Source organism: Rattus rattus, chromosome 14, assembly GCF_011064425.1.
Source record: "Rattus rattus isolate New Zealand chromosome 14, Rrattus_CSIRO_v1, whole genome shotgun sequence".
In the NCBI taxonomy this organism is placed as follows: domain Eukaryota; kingdom Metazoa; phylum Chordata; class Mammalia; order Rodentia; family Muridae; genus Rattus; species Rattus rattus.
Window position 1 is genome coordinate 42,874,109 of NC_046167.1, and position 19,730 is coordinate 42,893,838.

The 19,730-nt window shown below is 41.7% G+C and overlaps 1 protein-coding gene across 1 annotated transcript in view; it reads left to right on the top strand.

Annotated features, from left to right (window-relative positions):
- The window catches only part of Slc17a1 (solute carrier family 17 member 1), a 32,958-nt gene extending 15,756 nt beyond the window's left edge, over positions 1–17,202 (top strand). The window contains exons 11-13 of the mRNA XM_032884517.1: positions 9,159–9,249; positions 12,330–12,466; positions 16,918–17,202. Coding sequence (XP_032740408.1) covers positions 9,159–9,249; positions 12,330–12,464 — 226 coding nt within the window. The 3' untranslated portion in view covers positions 12,465–12,466; positions 16,918–17,202. The remainder of the gene's footprint in view (positions 1–9,158; positions 9,250–12,329; positions 12,467–16,917) is intronic.
- Positions 17,203–19,730: the final 2,528 nt, after the last annotated feature.

Here is a 19,730-nt window from a genome sequence, read left to right on the forward strand (position 1 = left end):
TTGAGCAAGCAGCTCCTCTCGGGTGAGTGCAGGCTGTAGATGAAGTCGCGTGTGCCCTGCACCGTGGTCAGTGCCTCCATGGACTCCTTCTTGGGGTGAGTGCCCAGAAGCCGAGGAGTAGGAATGTACAGGTTCTTTTAACAATTTTATGGTAAATATAATCCCTGTATCAGCACCTGACCGAAACATTCTAATATCTCAAGTATATTAACGTGTTCAATCCTGGTTTTGACTCACAGAGGTAAATTTAATATTTAGGGGATGCAACATCCCCTTGTTTTAGAATTAGAACCTTCACAACGGGAATCTGAGACATGTACATTAGTAGGATGGCAGGTATTATAAGTCAAACAACACAGTGTATTAGGTGATAAAATTCTTAGGAACAAGGGAAAGGGGCTGGGCAAGAAATCTAGGGGGTGGTCCATTGAGAGCTGGTGGAACAACCAGATCAGGTGACAAGTAGCATTCAGTCACACAGCTAAACGAGGAAGCTTTCTTGGGACAAAAAGGCCAGTGCAAAGACAAGCACAAAGCTTTGTGCCTGTGAAACAGAAAGGCGAGCAGAGGGGCAGCTGGAGTCTGTTACTGGCTATCTCTCTGGACTTAGACTCTCCCTTAAGGAGTACCTCCCGTCTGTGTCAGCTCGGTGGCTCTGCCTCTTAAGAGACCCAGTCGCCAAAGGACACTAGGCTTCCAGTAAAAACTAATAACAAAAGGATGGAGAGATGGGTAGGACCTGGGTGGTAGATGCCACGTGGCTGACAAAAGAATTGTATAGCTCTGTCCGCTTTAGGGGGGAAGTTTCTTCCAGGCTGTCAGACATGCCTGGCGACCTTGAGCCAAAAGACCAGAAGAAAATAGCATCTGAGTATTGAAGGAAGCTCACCCAGGGGGGTGTGATCTGATTGAAGCCTTGGGTATCAGAGAGTAAGCTATAGTTAGAGATAACTAGCTGTAAGGACTCTTTCCACTGCCATTCCTAAGGCAGGAGTCACAGTTGAGCAGGGCTTCCTGTCTCTTATATATAATAAAGAGTTTGCTAACACTGGAGTACTGATCTTTAATAGAAATATAGGCCTCCCCTGGAATTAGAAGCCTCTGAATTCTAGGACTTCAGTAGCAGCCCTTCACCAAGCCGTCTCACTGGGTCAGAGGGCCATGGAAAAGAAAACATTGATCCTGACCTTGGCCACAGCCTCCAGTTGGAGTAAGCTGAAGAGCCGGTGCCAAGACTTTCTCCTATCATTCTAGAGTAAAGCCTGTTCTCTTTGGCAAAACAAAGTTCCTCGCAGTCTGCTGCAGACTCTTTCTGAAACTACTTTAGGGGGTTCTCTGCCCCCCAACCTGGGACATTTTGACCACAGGGGCAGGAACTGACTGCTGCTGCAGGGATAGATTCAGAGGCACTCTCTGTGTCAGTGATGACTGATGGGAAAGGTGACTTAATGCTGGAGATCAACTCCTCTCTTGGAATAGGGCCAGCAGATAAGGCAGACTCCCTTAAAGAACTTCTCTTAATGAACTCTCTCCTTCTGTGAACAAGTGTTGAAGGTCTAGCTACTGAAGGCAGCGACTGGAATTTTTTTTCAGGGCCAAAAGTCTCATAATAGTCTTTAAAAAAAAAAAAAAAAAAACTAACTCCATGCTATCTTTTTGCTGTCAAAGCATCAGCCCGGCTGGGCTTATCACCTTGAAACTTCTCTTGTGACAGCTAGGCCTGAGCTGTGCCACTGCCCACGTGCAGCCTGCAGCTCTGGAGTTGTTACCCTCAGCCTGTCACCCTCAGCCCCACACTTCTCTATTCTGTGCCATCCCTTCTTTAGAAGCTGTGAATATCTAAGCAACAGGGAGATCCTTTCTTTAGGATCCAAGGCAAAGCTTTCAGGTTCTTGTTAATGCCTGCTTCAGACAGGATCACTCGCTAATCTGGAGTCCTTCATACACATGCCTTGCTAGACTGGGCAAGGGGAGCAAAGGGAGGGGCATTTCTCCTTGGGGAGGAGGCTCAAGAGAGAAAGACAAAACTCCCGGGCAGAAAACAATTTCTCTCAAGCAAATTATTTCCAAGTTAAATACCAAAGGGACCAAGTAAAATTCCTTGACAAACAAAACAGTTCCATGATTTCAAACACAGTTGTCAGTCCAAGTTCAAAAACAAAACAAAAGCCAAAAAGACACTCCACAATACCACAGAAAACAAACTAGACAAACAAGACCAAGACAAGGTGTCCTATTATCAATTTCCACAGATGCCTGATACCTTCAGTACTTGGCCCAAACTGCAGCTTAACCTTAGCTGCTTCCGGGATGAGGCGGACTATCTGATCCCACCTCCCAATAGGATACCAGAGTGTCCTCTAGATTACTTTCTCCTCCTAGAGCATCCTTTAGGGCCTGTGGTCTGTGACAACTAGCACGTCTGCCTGTCGCAGCACTTCACCGGACCCACAGCAACCACCGAGGGGACTCTAACCCCTCTCCAGAGGAGACTTAAACCCTTCAGACATCGGACGTGGACAACACAAGACAACATGAAATAAAGACAAGACAACATGACACAGAGACAAAACAGAAAGTAACACAGAACACAAAACACAGAACACAGATTTGCTTGAGCTTACCTCCAATCTTTTGCCAGTTGAGGTCTGGGGGGAGCACAGTTCTTGGCAAGTGCACCAAAATGTTGTAAGACCCCATAGTGGCCCTACCTCAGGAGCGCCACCCACAGAGCACAGATTGACAAAGTGACCACTGCAATAGCATGAGGGTATAAGGTTTTTAATCCACATACGTGGGGTTGTTCATCCACACGGGCAGAGGCAACCTCGAACCCAAAAAGCACACAATTTTTATTCATTATAGAAGGCAGACTTCAGTAACAGGGTTAGCTGGCCCATAAAACAATCACTAACTCTGGACTATCTTTTGTATTAATTGTTCCATCCTGGGGAAACTATGGACAAATATTTCCTACAAAATCTAAGAATTTATTTAATTTTTTTTTCTTAACCCTATTCTTCCCATCCTGAGTGACTCCCTGAGTCCTGTCACAAAAGGTGACTGTAGAATGCTTGTCCCATCACTCACCACTGAGATCTGCGTCGTCAGGGGAGAAACTCACACCAAGCCTCTGAACCAAGGTCGGCAGTCCATGGTTGCCAGAAGCAGGGGAACAAAGGCTCCAAGGGGGGAGCAAAGGCTCCAAGGGGAGAGCAAAGGCTCTGAGGGGGAGCAAAGGCTCCGACAAACAAGGAAGACAAGCTTTCCTATTCACAGGGGATGATGTTCTCCTCCAGGAGACCTCCAAACAGCCCCACATTGGGCGCCATTTATCAACGAGGGTGCTGAGGAAGAGAATGGGGAACAAGAGACATGAAGAAGGACACCAGGACAAGAGTCTGATCAAGGCGACAATTTTATTTTTCCCCAAGGCTGAATTTATACCATAACAGGGGTAACAGAAAGGGGGGGGGAGTATGAAACATTTATGCAGGCCAAGGACACAGTATTCGTGTGGTCAAGGAATTAGCTGATGTTGACAGGATGTCAGAAAGGTCACAGGTTTGTCATATCTATTAGTCAGCAGGATGTTGGTTTTTCAGAAGGTTACTACAGGTCATCACATTGGGTATCTTGATGTATCATATTATTATTCATCTTGACCACCAGATTTGTATTAGTCTTCTGCAGCTGGCTGGGGATTTTCCATGAACCCAGTCATACTTAATTCTAACCATAATAATAACATCAATAATGGAGGGTTTCAAGGGCATCCCTCCCAACAGTCTTGGAGTTTTCCTACAGTTCTCTCTCTCTCTCTCTCTCTCTCTCTCTCTCTCTCTCTCTCTCTCTCTCTCTCTCCTTTCTTTCTTTCTCTTCCTCCTCCTCTTCCTCCTCCTCTTCTTCTTCTTTGTCTTCTTCTTATCATTCTTCTTCTTATTATTATTATTATTTTCTTCATTTTTAAAAAATTTATATGTTTTAGTTTTAGAGACATGGTTTCTCTGTGTAGCTCTGGCTATCCTGAAACTCAGAGATCTGCCTGCCCCTGCTTCCCAAGTGCTCCCATTAAAAGCATGCATCCAGTTCCTACAGTGTTTTAGTAACTGTTGAGTCAATGCACTGTACATTATCTAAAGGAAGGACACCATTCTGTTTTCTTCTTTTAGTAGACACACATTGATTCTAATAGGTTCCAATACTAATAGGTTCCAATATTGTTCTTTTTCAATTCTCTGCCCTTGGAAATTTTACTAAAAATGAATCCTGCCATAAATATCTACTTTTATTTCTTGACTCTATGCATATGTTTGATCCATCAATGTCCCACAGATTTAGAGTGCAGCTCATCCAACTCCTTGGTTAAACTTATTCCTAACTACTTCTTTCCTAGTTCTTTAAGGGAGATTATTGCAATTTTTCTTAATTTGTTACTAAGTAATCATTTTAAAATAGGAGGTGAGAGCGAAAAGAGCAAAATGCAAAGTCAATCTCAACTATTAAGCAAATTTCTAGCCAGCCTGGTTTATATAAGATCCTATCTCAAAATGCCCAAAACAGAAAAGGGAAAAAAAAAATCTCTTTTGTTCTCCAATCCTGATCTCAGGGGCACTTCAGAATTTCAAATATTCTGAAGGTCACAGGCAGAAGAGTTACAGTTCTGAGGGAATATCTGTGTGAGTCAAATATAAATATCAACAATTATACATGGAGACAGACTGTACACCTGTAACAGACCTGTAAAGAGTAGGCCAGAGACAGTGGGTACCTATTTCAGAGTCAGGTTCCTGGATTGTTAGTCTACATGGTCAAGCAAACCTCTGGTTGGTATCTTAATCCATACACACACAAGGGGCAGAAAGAGAATCCTTACTTCAAGAGTTGTTGAGAGCACTGAGGAGCCATGTGTTGGGCACATATTTATAATCCAAGCACTCAGGAAGCAGCAGCAGGACTTCAAGAGTAAGACCACCTGGGCTATTTATAGAATAACTTAGTGTGTATATATATTTGGCATATAGCAGATGTCACTGGGATTGTCTACATCATCGTTTCTGATGTTAAATGCATGTTCAGATGCTAATCTCATAACTACCTTCACTTATTTTACTATCAAGGAGATCTATGTTCAACTACTGAATTTCTAAGTTGTGGCTGCTGGTGAGGAGTTTGTGTTAGTCAGATCGCTACTACTATACTTAATAGCTGAAGTAAACTTATTTATAATGAGAAAGGGTTAATTTTTAGTCACAGTTCGGGGACTTCAGGCCTTTATGGGTAAACTCCATTGCTTTGGCTCTATGGGGGGGACAGCACTTTGTGACAGGAGTGAACATGAAGCAAAACTTCTCATCTTCCATCTGAGACATAGAAGAGTCAGGAACAGAAAGGCTCCATCTCCTTTGAGGGAATATCTCCCAATGGCCTAAAAGCTGTCCCTTAGGTCACACACTTCCACCACCTCTGGTAGTACCAACCTAGCAACCAAGTCCCTGGCAACCAAGCCCCTAGCAACCAAGCCTCTTGCGCATGCATGCAAACCACAGCATGATCCTACCTAAGAGTTTAGTTCATACTTGCTTAGTGTGAAAACTGCCTTTTATTACCAATGTCCTTTGAGAGATTTATGTGGCTAACCGAAACAGCTGTATAATTCACAGCTTACATATAACACATTGAACTGTGGAGCTAACACTCTGTGGAGAACACAGACAAAATATTCACAGGATTATTTCAAAGCAGTAGCCTCTAATGGAGTAAGGCAAAACAAAACAAATGTGAAAAGAAACTGGTCCTTACCTCAGGTTCATATAAAGTCCACAAAACAAAGTATCCAGTTATTTATTTAGTTTCAAGAATTACCCTTAAAAATGCCACCAAGTGTTCTAATTGTATAGAACTCTATAAGACACTAAAATTTTTTGATAAAGAATGTGCTTCTCAGCCTGTTGGCTAAGATCAAGTATAGAATGTCAATATCGATTGAAATGTGTTCACTTAAAAATTAAAGCTATTGGCAAATAAGTCTATCTGTAAAATCATGAATAATTATCATGTAGGTTATGTCTTTTGTGCATATCGTGCCCCGGCATGAATATAATAATCTTATCCACATGTTATGGGTAGGAAAACAAAGGTTGAAGACAGTGAGGTTTCACACTTAGGTACGTTTTTCTGCAAAGCTGACTAGCTATAGTGAGGCCCAGCTTCAGGGATGCTGTCTGTCAGCATCTAGCAGCATGTAAGGTATCTAAGCAGGTTGGGTGACATCCAACTTGCGCTAAGCTGCATCATTCCAATGGACTTAAATTCCTTGTAACAGCAAAGAAAATTCTGAGGGGAAAAAGAGTCATGCAGATACAAGTTCATGAAAACATTGAGAGAACAAGATTGAGTGAGACAGACGGCCTGGCAATGTAGTAGCCGCCAAGCCTTTGGGGCAATAAGAGATGTTACCAGCAGATTCTTAGGATGACCTGTGGTGCTATAAGGCAGTAATATTGTCCTCCTAAGGCAACTGCAACAGCAATTTCAATTATTTTAGCTATTTTAATTAGTAAGTGGGTTACATGCCTTTGAATTCTCCTTCCCTCCCACAGGGGGCTGCACCATAGTTCAGACATCTTAATTTTTTCCAGATCTTATTTAACCATTTTACACTCAAGTATTAAATCATTAAAAAAAAAACAAAAAAACAAAAAACAAAAAAAAAACAAACCAAAACCCCCCAAAACCAAAAAAACTAAAACTAAAAAAAACAAATATTGCAATTTTTTTTCTTACAAAATACTTTAAACCATGGAACCATGGGCTGTTCCAGCTGAAGAATAAGCAAATTACAGCTGAGCCTTGTACAAAAACCTGTCTTATATTCAAGCAATTTAAAGGTTCCCATGCTTCCAGGTGTCAGAACCCCCACTATGGGAAGGGGGACTGTGAAATGCAAGCTCACCTGCCCAGCCTATGGCAGGGTGGTGGGTCATCTCGTGGTTCCATAAGGAATTTCAGAGAAAGTTGTTGGGACAATGGGGATAAGTCATGTGCCCAACTCTTTTGCACTAGTTAAATGAAATCTACAAGGAAATATGACTTTGCTGCTAAGAAGAGACACAGATTAAATAAACCAATTCAAAAGTCAATGGAATAATAGGAAGCCTACCAATACTGTCATAACACCAGATAAAATAAAGTTTAGTCCAAAATGTAATTCAGAATTGTAAAGATAAGTGTATCAGATTCCTACTTTTGTTCAAACTCGTAATTTAAATTTACTTATTATTATGTTTGTGTGTGTGTGTGTGTGTGTGTGTGTGTGTGTGTGTGTGTGTTGGTCGGATGACAACTATGTAAACTCAGTTTTCTCCTTCCACCTTAGGAGTTGAACTCAGGCTGCCGGACTTGCACAGCAAATGCCCTTACCCACTGAGCCATCTTGCCAGCCCATACATTTTTATTTATATTCATCATGCACTGCAGGAATTCAAAAAAATTATGAGGCTTGACTGAATTACACTTAAATAATTAGACATAGTTACAAGTAAGGGCCTTTCAGGTCTCAACAGATTATCCATAATAAGAGGTAGACAAAACTATCGGAAATGACATTGATGGTTAGAACAAATGAGCATACCTAACCTAACTGACATAGTAAGACACCACTTAATGAGAGCTGAGTTTACATAATGATCAATGGTCTGTAAGACTCGACAGAGGGGGGCCAAAACATTCATTATCATAAAGCAAGCTGCAGTTAGCTCGACATGACTATAATCACCCAGAATGTGTTCTCTGTTTGCAGTGATATAGGTCTGCCATTGAAAGGAAAAGAAAAAAAATGCCTAAGCATGTGCTGGCTTTAACAGGAAGTTCTCACCATCTCTATTCATCTCCAAAGCCAACCCGTATTTAATTCTGCAGCTGCATCAGCTGCACAGGATGCTGGGAATATAGTGTACAACAGGTTCACATTGACTTTCCAAAAGACATGACTCAAGAGGACCTTAAATACTTTTAGGGACCCATACAAGTGTTTACATTTATCTTAAGATTAAGAGAAAAAATACAACCTTTTTGTGATAGAAAATTAGTGGTGTGTGTGTGTGTGTGTGTGTGTGTTTGTGTGTGTGTGTGTGAACTAGTACTTTTTATGAGCTCATAAAGACAGAATCAACAAGAGCTCAGGAAAGTCATTACTGTCTCCAGCTCCATCCAAGGGTTTTGTTGCTATGGCAAATAGGTGAATTGCAGAAACTGAGGCCAGCTAATGGTTCCTGCCTGATCACTGTGGCTGCTCAGGGGCTTAAGCTTTCTTCACAATAGGATATTCTTTGAACAGGATGCACTGTTCACCTCTTCCATGACTTAGCTCAAAATTCCAATCTGTAACCTCACAGTGTTCCTGAGCAGAGGCTGATAAGTTAAAGGAAAGGCTCTATGTTCCTCCCACATTGAACATGTAAAGGCAAAGTAGATACAGTGTAGACCAAAGGAAGTAAGACAAAAAAGTCTGAAGACTCTCTTGCTCATGAGAGGGAAGACCTTCTAACACAGAACCTCTAAGGCTGGGCTAATGGGCCAAAGCTCCCAGGCCTGAATGAAACTCCTACTGACTAAGCACCAACTCACCCTCCGTGGCTGGTGGACTTGCCCTCTCCTTGGTCTATGATGAACTGTGATTTCCTTGTTCATTTCCCTCTAAGGTTGCTATGAACATTCAGATTGACCAATCACAGCTGCTTATAAACAGCCTTCTCATTTTCCCACCGAGGGACTGGCAACTGCCCTTGGGGTCAGTGACTCTAGGCCTGTGTGATGAGACTAAGTAAATACAGTCCTTCAGTCAATCACTCTCCACCCAGTTCCTACGAGTAGCCCATCTCGCCTTCTGAATGTCTTCAGCTGTGCTTAGGAGTCTCAAACACTGCCGAGTTTTACTCTAAGTATGCCCCCATTTCCATAATGTCATAGATTCTTTACTTCGGTGGAGGTCAACCTTTCTGATGCTGTAGAACAGTGAGAATGCTGTTGCCATGTTAATGGTTGTAAGCAGTAGGAATGAGTATTCCCCATCCCTCCTCCGGCCCCATTGGATTGGGTGGCTGTACCCAAAGTGCTAGTATCACTTTCCATCTGTGTTCTCTTTCCTTTCTGTACAGATATTATGGATTTCTAAAGGCAGTCACAGCTTTAATTGGAATATTTGGGGGCCTAATTTCTTCGACTCTTGCTGGGTTGATCCTTAATCAGGTAAGTCGCATGCATATATGAATATTTATTTATTCACTATTGATTGTGTAAAGAAAGTCTCTCTCTCTCTCTCTCTCACACACACACACACACACACACACACACATCCTGCAACACACCCAAATAATAACAGTCTTAAAATACATGCCTCATCTTGAAAGAAACAAGAGACCATTTTAGAGATTCAGAAAAATTGATTCCAAAGAGGTGAATGACCATAGGCCCACTGGCTGCTGTGGACGAATGGACAAACAATTACCCAAAACCACAGAGCCCAGATGTGCATGCTGGCTTAAGTGTGTAGTGAGAAAGGAGTGCACCTCATTCTGTATCTGCAATACCAGAGGTCATACTCCCTGCCACCACAGAAGCTGTGAGCAGGGGCAGGAATTGCATCTTTAAGTGGCATTTTACTCACAGTGTGGGATTCAGTCATCTGAGAAGGCAGCGGGTCAATACCCTCAGAAAAACTGCAACCAGCTGCTTTTACAAGGAGGCAGTCAATCATTCTGGAGGTCAGTCTTGCCTTGCTGGTCAGGTGATCAACATTTCTGAGACTTGTGATGTCTGGGCCTCTCTGGATATTGTGCCTTGCACTTTCTCCTTATTCGATAGGAGCCCAAGACCAGGCAGTTCTTTAAATGCTAAGTCTAAATAGTGTCTGCCTATATCAACCAGGTGCTTCCCCTTTACCTGGGCTGCAGTGTTAACTCAGAATAGCCAGCTGCTAGCACTGTGTGCATTCTACGTTATTGATAGCATGCACATGCAGATTCCTTTCTGCAACATGGGGGACAAAAGAACCCTTTACAATGTAGAATACAAAAGGCTCCTCATCTACCTCAACCCCCATCCCCATCAATTGAACTAGCTCATAAACTGGTTTGTTTGGGGGAAAGCTCCAAGTGGAGAAGTTGTGTTGGGAATTCCTTTGGTTGTTCCCTCACACAGCATGGGCCAAGGTGAGGTGGTCAGCACACATCGTGACCACATTGCTCATAGAGGAACCTCCAAAATCCTGCTTCTCAGACTTATGTTGTCATAAAGGCAGAAGACACCGACAAAACTATAGAAATTCTTTGGTAAGAGCAATGGCCTCACTAGGAAAGGGAAATTCAAGGCATCTGGGGTCAAATGTTTGCTGAGCATGTTCTTCCACCAAGTCCACTCAAATTCCTAATTATTGTCAACTGAGCAAACTTTTCTGCTAATTTCTCAAAGGTGTGAGGAAATAAAATTTCAGAACTTTGCAAAGTTGTCTCTGCCCAGGAAGGAATCTTGCCTTTGCCTAAGTGTGGGGGAAGAAAAAAATTGAATAGAATGTCCCCTGGGTACTTGAAACAATAAACCAACAAGACTGTGAGGTCCACATTCAAATCCTGTTCCTCCCCCAGATCTTTTTTAATTTTTTTTATTTTATGCATATGGATGGTTTTTCTTTATATGTGCCTGTGTACCATGTGTATGCCTGGTGGCCACAGAGTCTGAAAGAGAAGGTAAAATATCTTCTGGAATTTGAGTTACAGTTCATTGCAAGACATCGTATGGGTGCTAGAAATAGCGAGCCTCAGTCCTTTGGAAAAGCATTAAGTGCTCTTAACCTCTAACCTGTCTTTCCAGCCCCATCAAACCCTGTTTCTTCTAAATGTCAAATGCCGAGAATTGCTTTTCAGGACCTTAGCTTTCTGGTTGGAGCAAATTAAATTTTTCTAGAGAAACATCCTGAATTCTTGTTCCATTGGGGTTTCAGTACATTTAGCACAAAATTGAAAAATCACAAAACACTTGAAGAAATTTGAAACAAACAACCAACAAACAAACACAGAATTATAGCCTCAAAGATACTGGAAACAATGCAAACATTTTAAGAAGTGAAAGAAGAGACTAACGATAGTGTATCATTTTTAGTCTTAAATTTAAAAAAATCATATTTTTAAGAATGTATTTAATGAATTATTTACATATATATGGAGAAAACCAGAGGATAGTTTTTACAGAAAAATTTAAAAGATTAATAAATGTCAGGAGACACCATTTTCTTATAGGAAAAGACTAGACATTGTAAAATGCCTTCTAATTCTGTTGTAAGATCTGTGGGTTCAATATAATCCCAATCAAAACTTTAAATTATTTTTTTGTGGGAAATTATACTGTTTTTATACAATTTGGTGTGTGTGTTTGCAAAGGGCTAAGAAGAACTGGGGAGTTTGGGGCTTTGCTTGGTTTGGTTTTGGGGCTTTGTTTGACACAGGACTTCACTGTGTCAGCCTGGCTGACTTGGAACTCAGTATGCTGGCCTCTTACTTGCACTCCTCTTACCGCCTTTGCCTGCCTCACCAATGCTGAGATCTCAGGTGTATGCCACCATATCCAACACCATGAACACCATGAAGAAGAAACCTGGAGCACTTTCCCTTAATCGTATCAGAACACTGCCACGGTAAATGTGGAATAATATGAGGGACATTGTAGCAAAAATAATCATTACTGCACATAGATTGGTTATAGAGCACAGAAATTATTCATCTGCAAACTGCATTCGAAAACGCACTGTCTACATACCTGTCTATACATGCTTATCTGATACAACATACTGTTGTCTATGGAAGATATCTCAAAATAGACATGGAGTTTAAAATAATAAACCATGAGAAAAAAGATACACGAATTACAAGAAACTAGTATATTGCCAGGTGGTGGCGGCACACACCTTTAATCTCAGTGCTTGGCAGACAGGATCAGGCAAGCACAATAATCTGAGTTTGAGGCCAGCCTGATCTACAGAGCAAGTTCCAGGACAGCCAGGGATACACAGAGAAACTGTCTCAAAAACAAAACAGCAGCAAGAGAGAGAGGAAGAAAGAAGTATATCACTAGCTGGTTAAAACAGAATTGTATATACAGAAAGACAAAAAACAATTGTGTAGAATGAAATGATGAATTACTTGGTTATTTATAAGTTTTTGAATGCTTGAATGACCTGTTGACTACACATATTATTTTAATACTATATTTTAAATGTTATAAGACAGAAGATTAAGATCAGTCACTCATACTTACTCTGTATATTAATCCCTCAGGATCCAGAATATGCTTGGCATAAAAACTTCTTCTTGATGGCAGGCATTAACGTGACATGCCTGGCTTTCTACCTTCTGTTTGCAAAAGGAGATATTCAGGACTGGGCTAAAGAAACAAAAACCACACGGCTGTGAAGGTGAGACATTATCAGATTCAGGACAGTGTTGAAGTTGAAGATCAGGGGATAGAGCAGCTGGAGATGAATTGCTGAAATAGAGAGCAATCAGAGCTGTGGGCTGGGGGAGGGGGAGCATACTAAATCTGAAACAGTAATGCTGATACCACTGCCCAGTGGTAGCCTGCTCTGTAATTCTGGTGTAGTGCTAGGGAAATGTTAGTGCCCCACCCCACACCTCACCCCTACCCCCAAAAAACCAGACAGGAGCCAATTTGATGCAATTCACGGCAGGGTCTTTATTCTATTTCAGCTAGCTCAACCCCTTTCTCTCTCCATCCCCCCAAACACATAATGCACTGCCATCACACAGGACAGTTTTGGTGGTGGAGGAGCCCTGAATGTCTATGGGGCAAGGCTTTATGGTAAGCAGCAAGCAGGGAGTCCATGTGCAAGCATCTAATTGGAGAACTATTGTGGCCTTTAACATAATTAGCTCATGCTGGGAGTCATATCATAAACTTAATTTCTACTCCTCTCTGCATTGGTGATCATTAGGCAGGGGTTGGGCTTGTGACCTGGGAGTGCAGGTTTGTTGGGGCAATAACCTGGAGATGCTGGTCTTGTTGGGGGTGAGCATAGAGACTGGAGTTAGGCTAAGGTTTTGTTGGGGAGGGCAACTTGGAAACTAATGCTAAGTACCAGCCTATTAGTTTAGGTCAGTTTCTCCAAAATGGAATCTGATCTTAAAAGATTTGGCCTCTCACTGGGGAGACATCAGAGTTACTATATAAATTTGGGAAACTGAGCTTGAAAATGAACAGTGAGGAAAGATGCAAGAGAGATGAGAACACTCTTCAGGAATGTGGAACAGGGTTAGGAAATGTGGGTGTTGAGGTGAAGGAAATAGTATCCCTGCAAAATACTCTCTAGGACTTAAATTTCATTGGTTCTAAAACTCACCACTGTCAAGAGCTATCATAAAGATGATCCAGACAAAAACAGCTTTTAAGTGAATGGTGAAGAGAAGAGGTCAGCTAAGGTGAGAGAATCTGGTACTTTGCTTTTTATGTAAACTACAAACAGTGAGTAGACAGGAGAAGAAATGACTCATGAATTAGAATTGGCAGTTGTGAAATAACCATGTTTTTAAGGCCCATTGAATCAAGAGGCCGTTCTGATAACTACCATCAGTCATCAGTGTCTCACAGAAGGAGAGACAAAAAGACTGTTAGCCTGCTTTTTATTTTTTTTTTTATACATGAGGGAAATGAATGCACATGTGTGTATGGGCTCCTGTGAATGCAGATGTCTGTGTGTATGGAAGTCAAAGACAACCTTAGATGTCATCCTTATGCTGCCCATCTCTTTTGAGACAAGGTCCTTTATTGGTCTTCAGCACGATAGAGTCTCCTGGCTGGCCAATCAGACCCATTGATCTTCTTGCACTGCTTCCCTAGTGTTCAAGTTACTAGTGTGTGTCCCAGTAGTGTGCCTTTTACATGGATTCAGGGAACCAAACTCAGGTTCCTGTGCTTGCAAACCTTTGAGCCAAGTATTTGTTTTCTGTAGTTTCCTGATGTTTGTTTAATCAGTAGAAAAAAGAGAGAAGGAAGGAAGGAAGGAAGGAAGGAAGGAAGGAAGGTAGGAAGGAAGGAAGGAAGGGAAAAAGGAAGGAAGGAAGGAGGAAGGAAGGAAGGGAAAAAGGAAGGAAGGAAGGAAGGAAGGAAGGAAGGAAGGAAGGAAGGAAGGAAGGAAGGAAGAAGAGAATGGGATAAAGAAATACAAACAGTCAGAATAGACAATTACTCTTGGAAAGAAATATGGGATCAAAGAGGTTTTGTTGCTGCTCTTGGCTGCTTGCTTGGAGGGGAGATGCATTTGCTGATAAACCAACAAATTGTACATACAAACCACTGCTCATCAGACCTTTTTGCTGTTGATGTTAATGCATTTTTATATTTACTTTGGTCAATGTGTGTTACCCAAGAATTCCCATAGAAGAACTTGATCCAGTGTGTGGTGGTAGGAGGGCCTCAAGCTCACTGTGGAGTCCAGGCAGACTAGCCTGGAACATGAGATCCTTGAGTCTCATCCTCTTAGGCACTGACATTATAAATGTACATCACTGTGCCTGATATTTAAATCCCATTTTATATGTTTGGTTGTGAGCCTAGCCTTTAACGGCTGAGCCATCTCTCCAGCCCTTAAATCCCATTTTAAATGGAATTATTTTCTCAGTTTAATGTTTGTATTAAATGCAATAGGAGTACAGTTAACTTTTATATATTTCCTGCCCTACAGTTTCAGTGAGCAAATCCTACTAGTTTTTGGTGGATACCATCAAACTTCTAGTTAAATGAATTTGCTATCCATGAATATAAATAATTTTTCTTCAGTTTCCAATCTGGATAACCTTCTTTTGTCCTTCCTCTTCTCTAATTGCTCTGCTTAGAACCTTTGCTATAAAACTCAATGCAAGGGACAAAAGAAAAGATCTCTTATTTGGTACTTTTCTTTCTTGGCTTGGTTTGTCTTCAGAGGTGATTTTTTGGGTTGTGTGGAAGTTACTGTGTGTTAGAGTGTTGGGGGGGCTGCACACACATTTTCTTTCTTTTTTTAAAATATAATATCTCAATAAGGATAGTTTAGACTACACTTGAAATTTCTATGTAGCCCAGGCTAGCCTGAAGCTCATGAGTTTTCCACCTGCATTTCTGAGTGCTTGGGTTTCATGAATGTGCCACTATGACCAGATTTAAAGATGGGCACATTTATATTGTTCAGACCTTCAGGTAAAAACGGGAATTTTCAAGTTGTTACAAAGCCTTTCTGCACCACAACTCTCTCAGAGCTTCACTTTGGGGTATGTGTCTGCTATGTATTCCCCACCACACCCGAGGCACCATTGCAACATTACAGTTCAGCCTACTATGCAAAGACTCGCCATGTTGCCACAGATAGGCCACTTCACAATAGGAGAACAGAAGTGAACTTCCTAGACAAAACCTGTGGTCAAGGCAGTGATAATATTGTTGTGAGGTGTTCAAATACCTGCAGCATTTTCCCTCCTTAGGTAGAATGCTTGGCAATCACCTGCAGCTAATGAGTGTTCTGTCCTGCCTACAAGGTGCTGATAGACAGGCATTAGGCAATGTATGATTGCCATGTAAAACTTAAACACACATGCACACAAGACTAAAAATGTCTAAATGGAAAATAGAGACATACAGATATATAAAATCACATATGTATAGAGGACAGGAAAATCATAACTAAATAGGCTAGAGTAACACTGAGGACAAACTGGGGAGAAGAAGATAAATTAAAGGGGTAGGGGCAGGTGATGGAGGAATGCACACAATGCATGTTACCTGCTTGTGTGCAGCCCTTCTTATATAGCATAGTGCTGTATACATTGGATATATAATATGAAATTGTAAGTTAAACATAAATAAAATCAATTTAAAGGAGACTAGAACAGGGCTGGACATGATGACATACACCTTTAATCCTGACACTCAGGAAGCAGAGGCTAGCATATCTCTGAGTTTGAGGTCAGACTGAGTTCTAAGACAGCTAGGGTTACAGAGTAAAACCCTGTCTCAAAATAACAAAAACAAAATCAAGTCAACCAAACAAAAAAACCTGACCACAAAAACAAAACAAAATAGAATAATGTGTGCTTTCTCCACTGTCGCTCCAGTTAGGGCCCTGTGGTACACTCTGGTTTTGCATCTTGGCTGCAACCTCTTCCCAGGTTCTGGAGAGGATGCATGAAGTCAGAGTTGCTGGTATAAATGCCTACTAACAGGCAAATAGCAGGGTCACCCTAGGCTGTCAGATGGCAACCCCTCAATCCCTACAGGTGGCAGTTGGTTCTCGAAAATGGCAGATGGTGCTTCAGTGCAGGGACACAGAAGTTGGAGTGTGTGATCGGTTGAGAATCACCAAGAAGGGCTTTATTTTCATTTTCTTAATAACAAATTAGCTTATTAAGAGCTGAAATTTGGGAACAGAGAGAATGTACCTATTATTACTATAAATGCAAGGTGCTGCTTTTGAAAGCAGCAATGTCAAACTACAAGTATGCCAACTCTGATGGTCATAGTAGGTTTTTAATTTGTTTGTTTTATTTTCAGGATGCAGCCTCAACTCACAGTACTGAGTGTTCTCGTGCCCTTGAGAGTGGACCTACAAAAGGCTGTAGCTGCTCAGATATTCTCACATACATTTCCCAGGGCAGAGCAGGGCAGAGGAAGGTGGCATGTGAGCACCTGGCAGTCATGTTTATTTTTATGTCCACAGGGAAGTCATGTGAAAATGGCCTTGATAACCTCTCACTGGGCAAGAAAGATGACTTGAGAAAGATCTTTTAGCCTACACAAATGTCTTTGAAGTGTTGGAGCACTCTCTGGGTGCAAGGACTCTCCAGTGACATCTCTGTCTTTTGTTTCCTTTTTCTACAAAAGTTAGTAGAAGAGTGAGCACCTGAGAAGCATGAGGTCAGCATCCATATTGAAAGGAAGAGGATTCTGTGTGGGACTGCAGTCATGGGAGTCATGAACCTGAAGACCGGTAGCCTGAAGCTTTTAAGGGAGTCATTGCCTCCCACTTTAGTCTGAGTGATTCTTTTGCACTGTGTATTGTATGTAACAAGTTATACTTCTGACTTTAAAGAGGAATCTATTTATCTGTCTTCCTATGATCCAATAAACAAACATAAGCCAAAATTTTACTCCACTACTTTATGAAAAGGTTTGTGGTTTGGTTCATTTTTTCCATTTACTTTTTTAGAAATAATTCTCAACATTTACTTCTCTTTGTTGTAAATATGAGAACCATTTGACAAATCTCAAATTATTTGTATTCTTTCAGGATGGTCCATTTGGAAAGAAAATATAAAAAAATTTGTTTTCCTCTTCAATGGGCTCAGGGAGAAACTCAAACTTGTTATATGCAGAACCCGAAGATGATTGATTAGCAAACAAAAAATAGGGATTGACAAGGTGGCTCATCAGTCAAGAATATTAACTGTTCTTCCAAGGACCTAGGTTTGATTCCCAGCAAGTACGTGGCAACTAACAACCATCATCCATCTTCTGGCTCTTATGGGCACTGCAAACACATGGTGTCTAGGCATGCATGCAGGCAAAAGCCTTGTATGCATAAAATAAAAATAGGCAAATTTCAAAAACGAAAAAAGAAAAACAACAACAAAAGAAATGCAAGAGTCTTGGGAGGAAAAAGGATGGATTAATGAAGAAGAACTTGGATAGCAAACTCTGGACCTTAATGAGACTTGGGTCAATTCCAGGATTGCCAAAGAGAGTGATGGTGTCACACCTAAGTTCCTGACACCATAAGAAGAGTCTGTAGGCTCTGGAATCAAGGCGTATAAATTTGGGGCAAAATTTGTAGTATGCATGTTGGGGACCAGCTGTGGCTCTGAAGTACTGCTTTCTCCCTTATGATGTCCTGGAGCCCCTACACCCAGACTGGAAGGATGAAGTGGAGTCTGGAACTGGTGAGGTTTGCAGGATCCTGGTCCATCTGGGAGTGAGTGCTGGTGAGGAAAAGGGCTTCTCCGAGGATTTTAAGGAAACAGCTCTCTTAAACTATCTTTGTGCACATATCTTTATTCAGGTTGGGCTTATATGCATGTACTTTATTCAGGGTGGACAAGAGCTAGATATGAAACTTGGAGAGTGGGAAGGAGTTTTCAGGGATTGTAAAATCATTGGTTAGAATTTAAAGTACTGGGACTCCCTCATTTGCATGGAGAGGCATGGAGAATCCTAGGTGCTTGCTGGGTGCCTTCTTATCCAAGAAAGAGAAGTTGAACTTCTAGGTCTGCCAAGGACTATTTGACCATCCCCAGGGAGAGGGTATGGGGGGTTGGGCTCACCAGACAAGGCCAGAGAAAAGAAGCCCTGCTGATAAAGAGAGTATTCCATTTTGCATGTAGCTCAAAGAAGTTATTGGAACATGGTAGACTGCAATCTTAATTACCAGGGTTTCCACAAAATTGGTTCCACTTTCTCTTGTCCTTATTAGCTTTAACTGTGAACTTGACACAGCCTAGAGCCACCTGCAAAAGGAGTCCCAATTTAAGTATTGATCAAATTAGATTGGCCTATGACATGTCCATGGGGCATTGATTGATTTTTAACTGGTGCAAGAGAGTCCAGCCCATTGTGGTCAGCACCACCCAGAAGCAGATAGTCCTGAGCTATATAAGAAAGCTATCAAAATTTGAGCCTGTAAACTAGTCAGCAAGCATGAGCCTTCAACCAAACTAGAAGAGGCCTTTCTCTGTGGATTCTGCTTCATATCCCTGCTTGAGTTTCTGCCCTGACTCCCCTCAATGATGGGCTATAACCTAGAAGTGTAAGCTTGCTTTGGTCATGGTATTTGTCACAGGAACAGGGAAGAAACTAGGACTCTTTCCCATTCCCTTTGTCTCCCTAGCTGGTCTTCTATACCACCCCAGAACTTCTCCAATAAAGGACTCATCAAACGTTTATCGGTATTTACTGTAAACAGAATCTCACACTTTGCTAAGGATATCTCAAATAATGCATGCCCTGGCTTGTGAAACTTTCTGGGTTTATATTCAGGCTGGGTAATGGGCCAGAAGAGGAAGAATGTGGGTGTTCCAGGGGTTGTAGGGAGGCAAAGACATTGGCTGGCCACCTGCAGGGCATGTCTTTCCTGTCATTTTTCTGTCTAATAAGAACCGTGTAGCTTTTGTCTTACCCACAAACCACCTCTGTACTTTCAAGTAGAAAAAAAAAAAAGATACTGAGAATGAAACCCATCATAGACTTTTCACTAGCAAATATGGATGCGACCTTGGACCGTTAGTGAAAAGGCAAGGCCTCCCTCATTCATTCCATTCTCCTTATCTTCCTAGTGAGGCTTTGGGTCACACCATTCCTTCCTCAGCCTTTTCCCAGGAACTTTGCATTCATGCTTGGTGCTTTCGCTTCTACCACTCATTTCTCAACGAGCTCTGCCTCGTGGTTGAAGACAAGCTTGCCCCACACTGTGTTCAATCTCATACCCTCTCACCTTTCTCCCACCCACTCTTTTGCCTCCAAAGTCTCAGGAGTGGACTCCCTTCTTCTCACTCTTCTTTCTCCCTGTCCATTAGTCAGATCTCTGCAGACTGGTGCCATATTGACTATTCACTCTTCATAATTTATTTTTTTTGGGTCTCCATCTTAATGCTAATCTCTTGGTTTTACTTCTATACTTTTCTTCCTCCCTCCCTTTCCCTCCT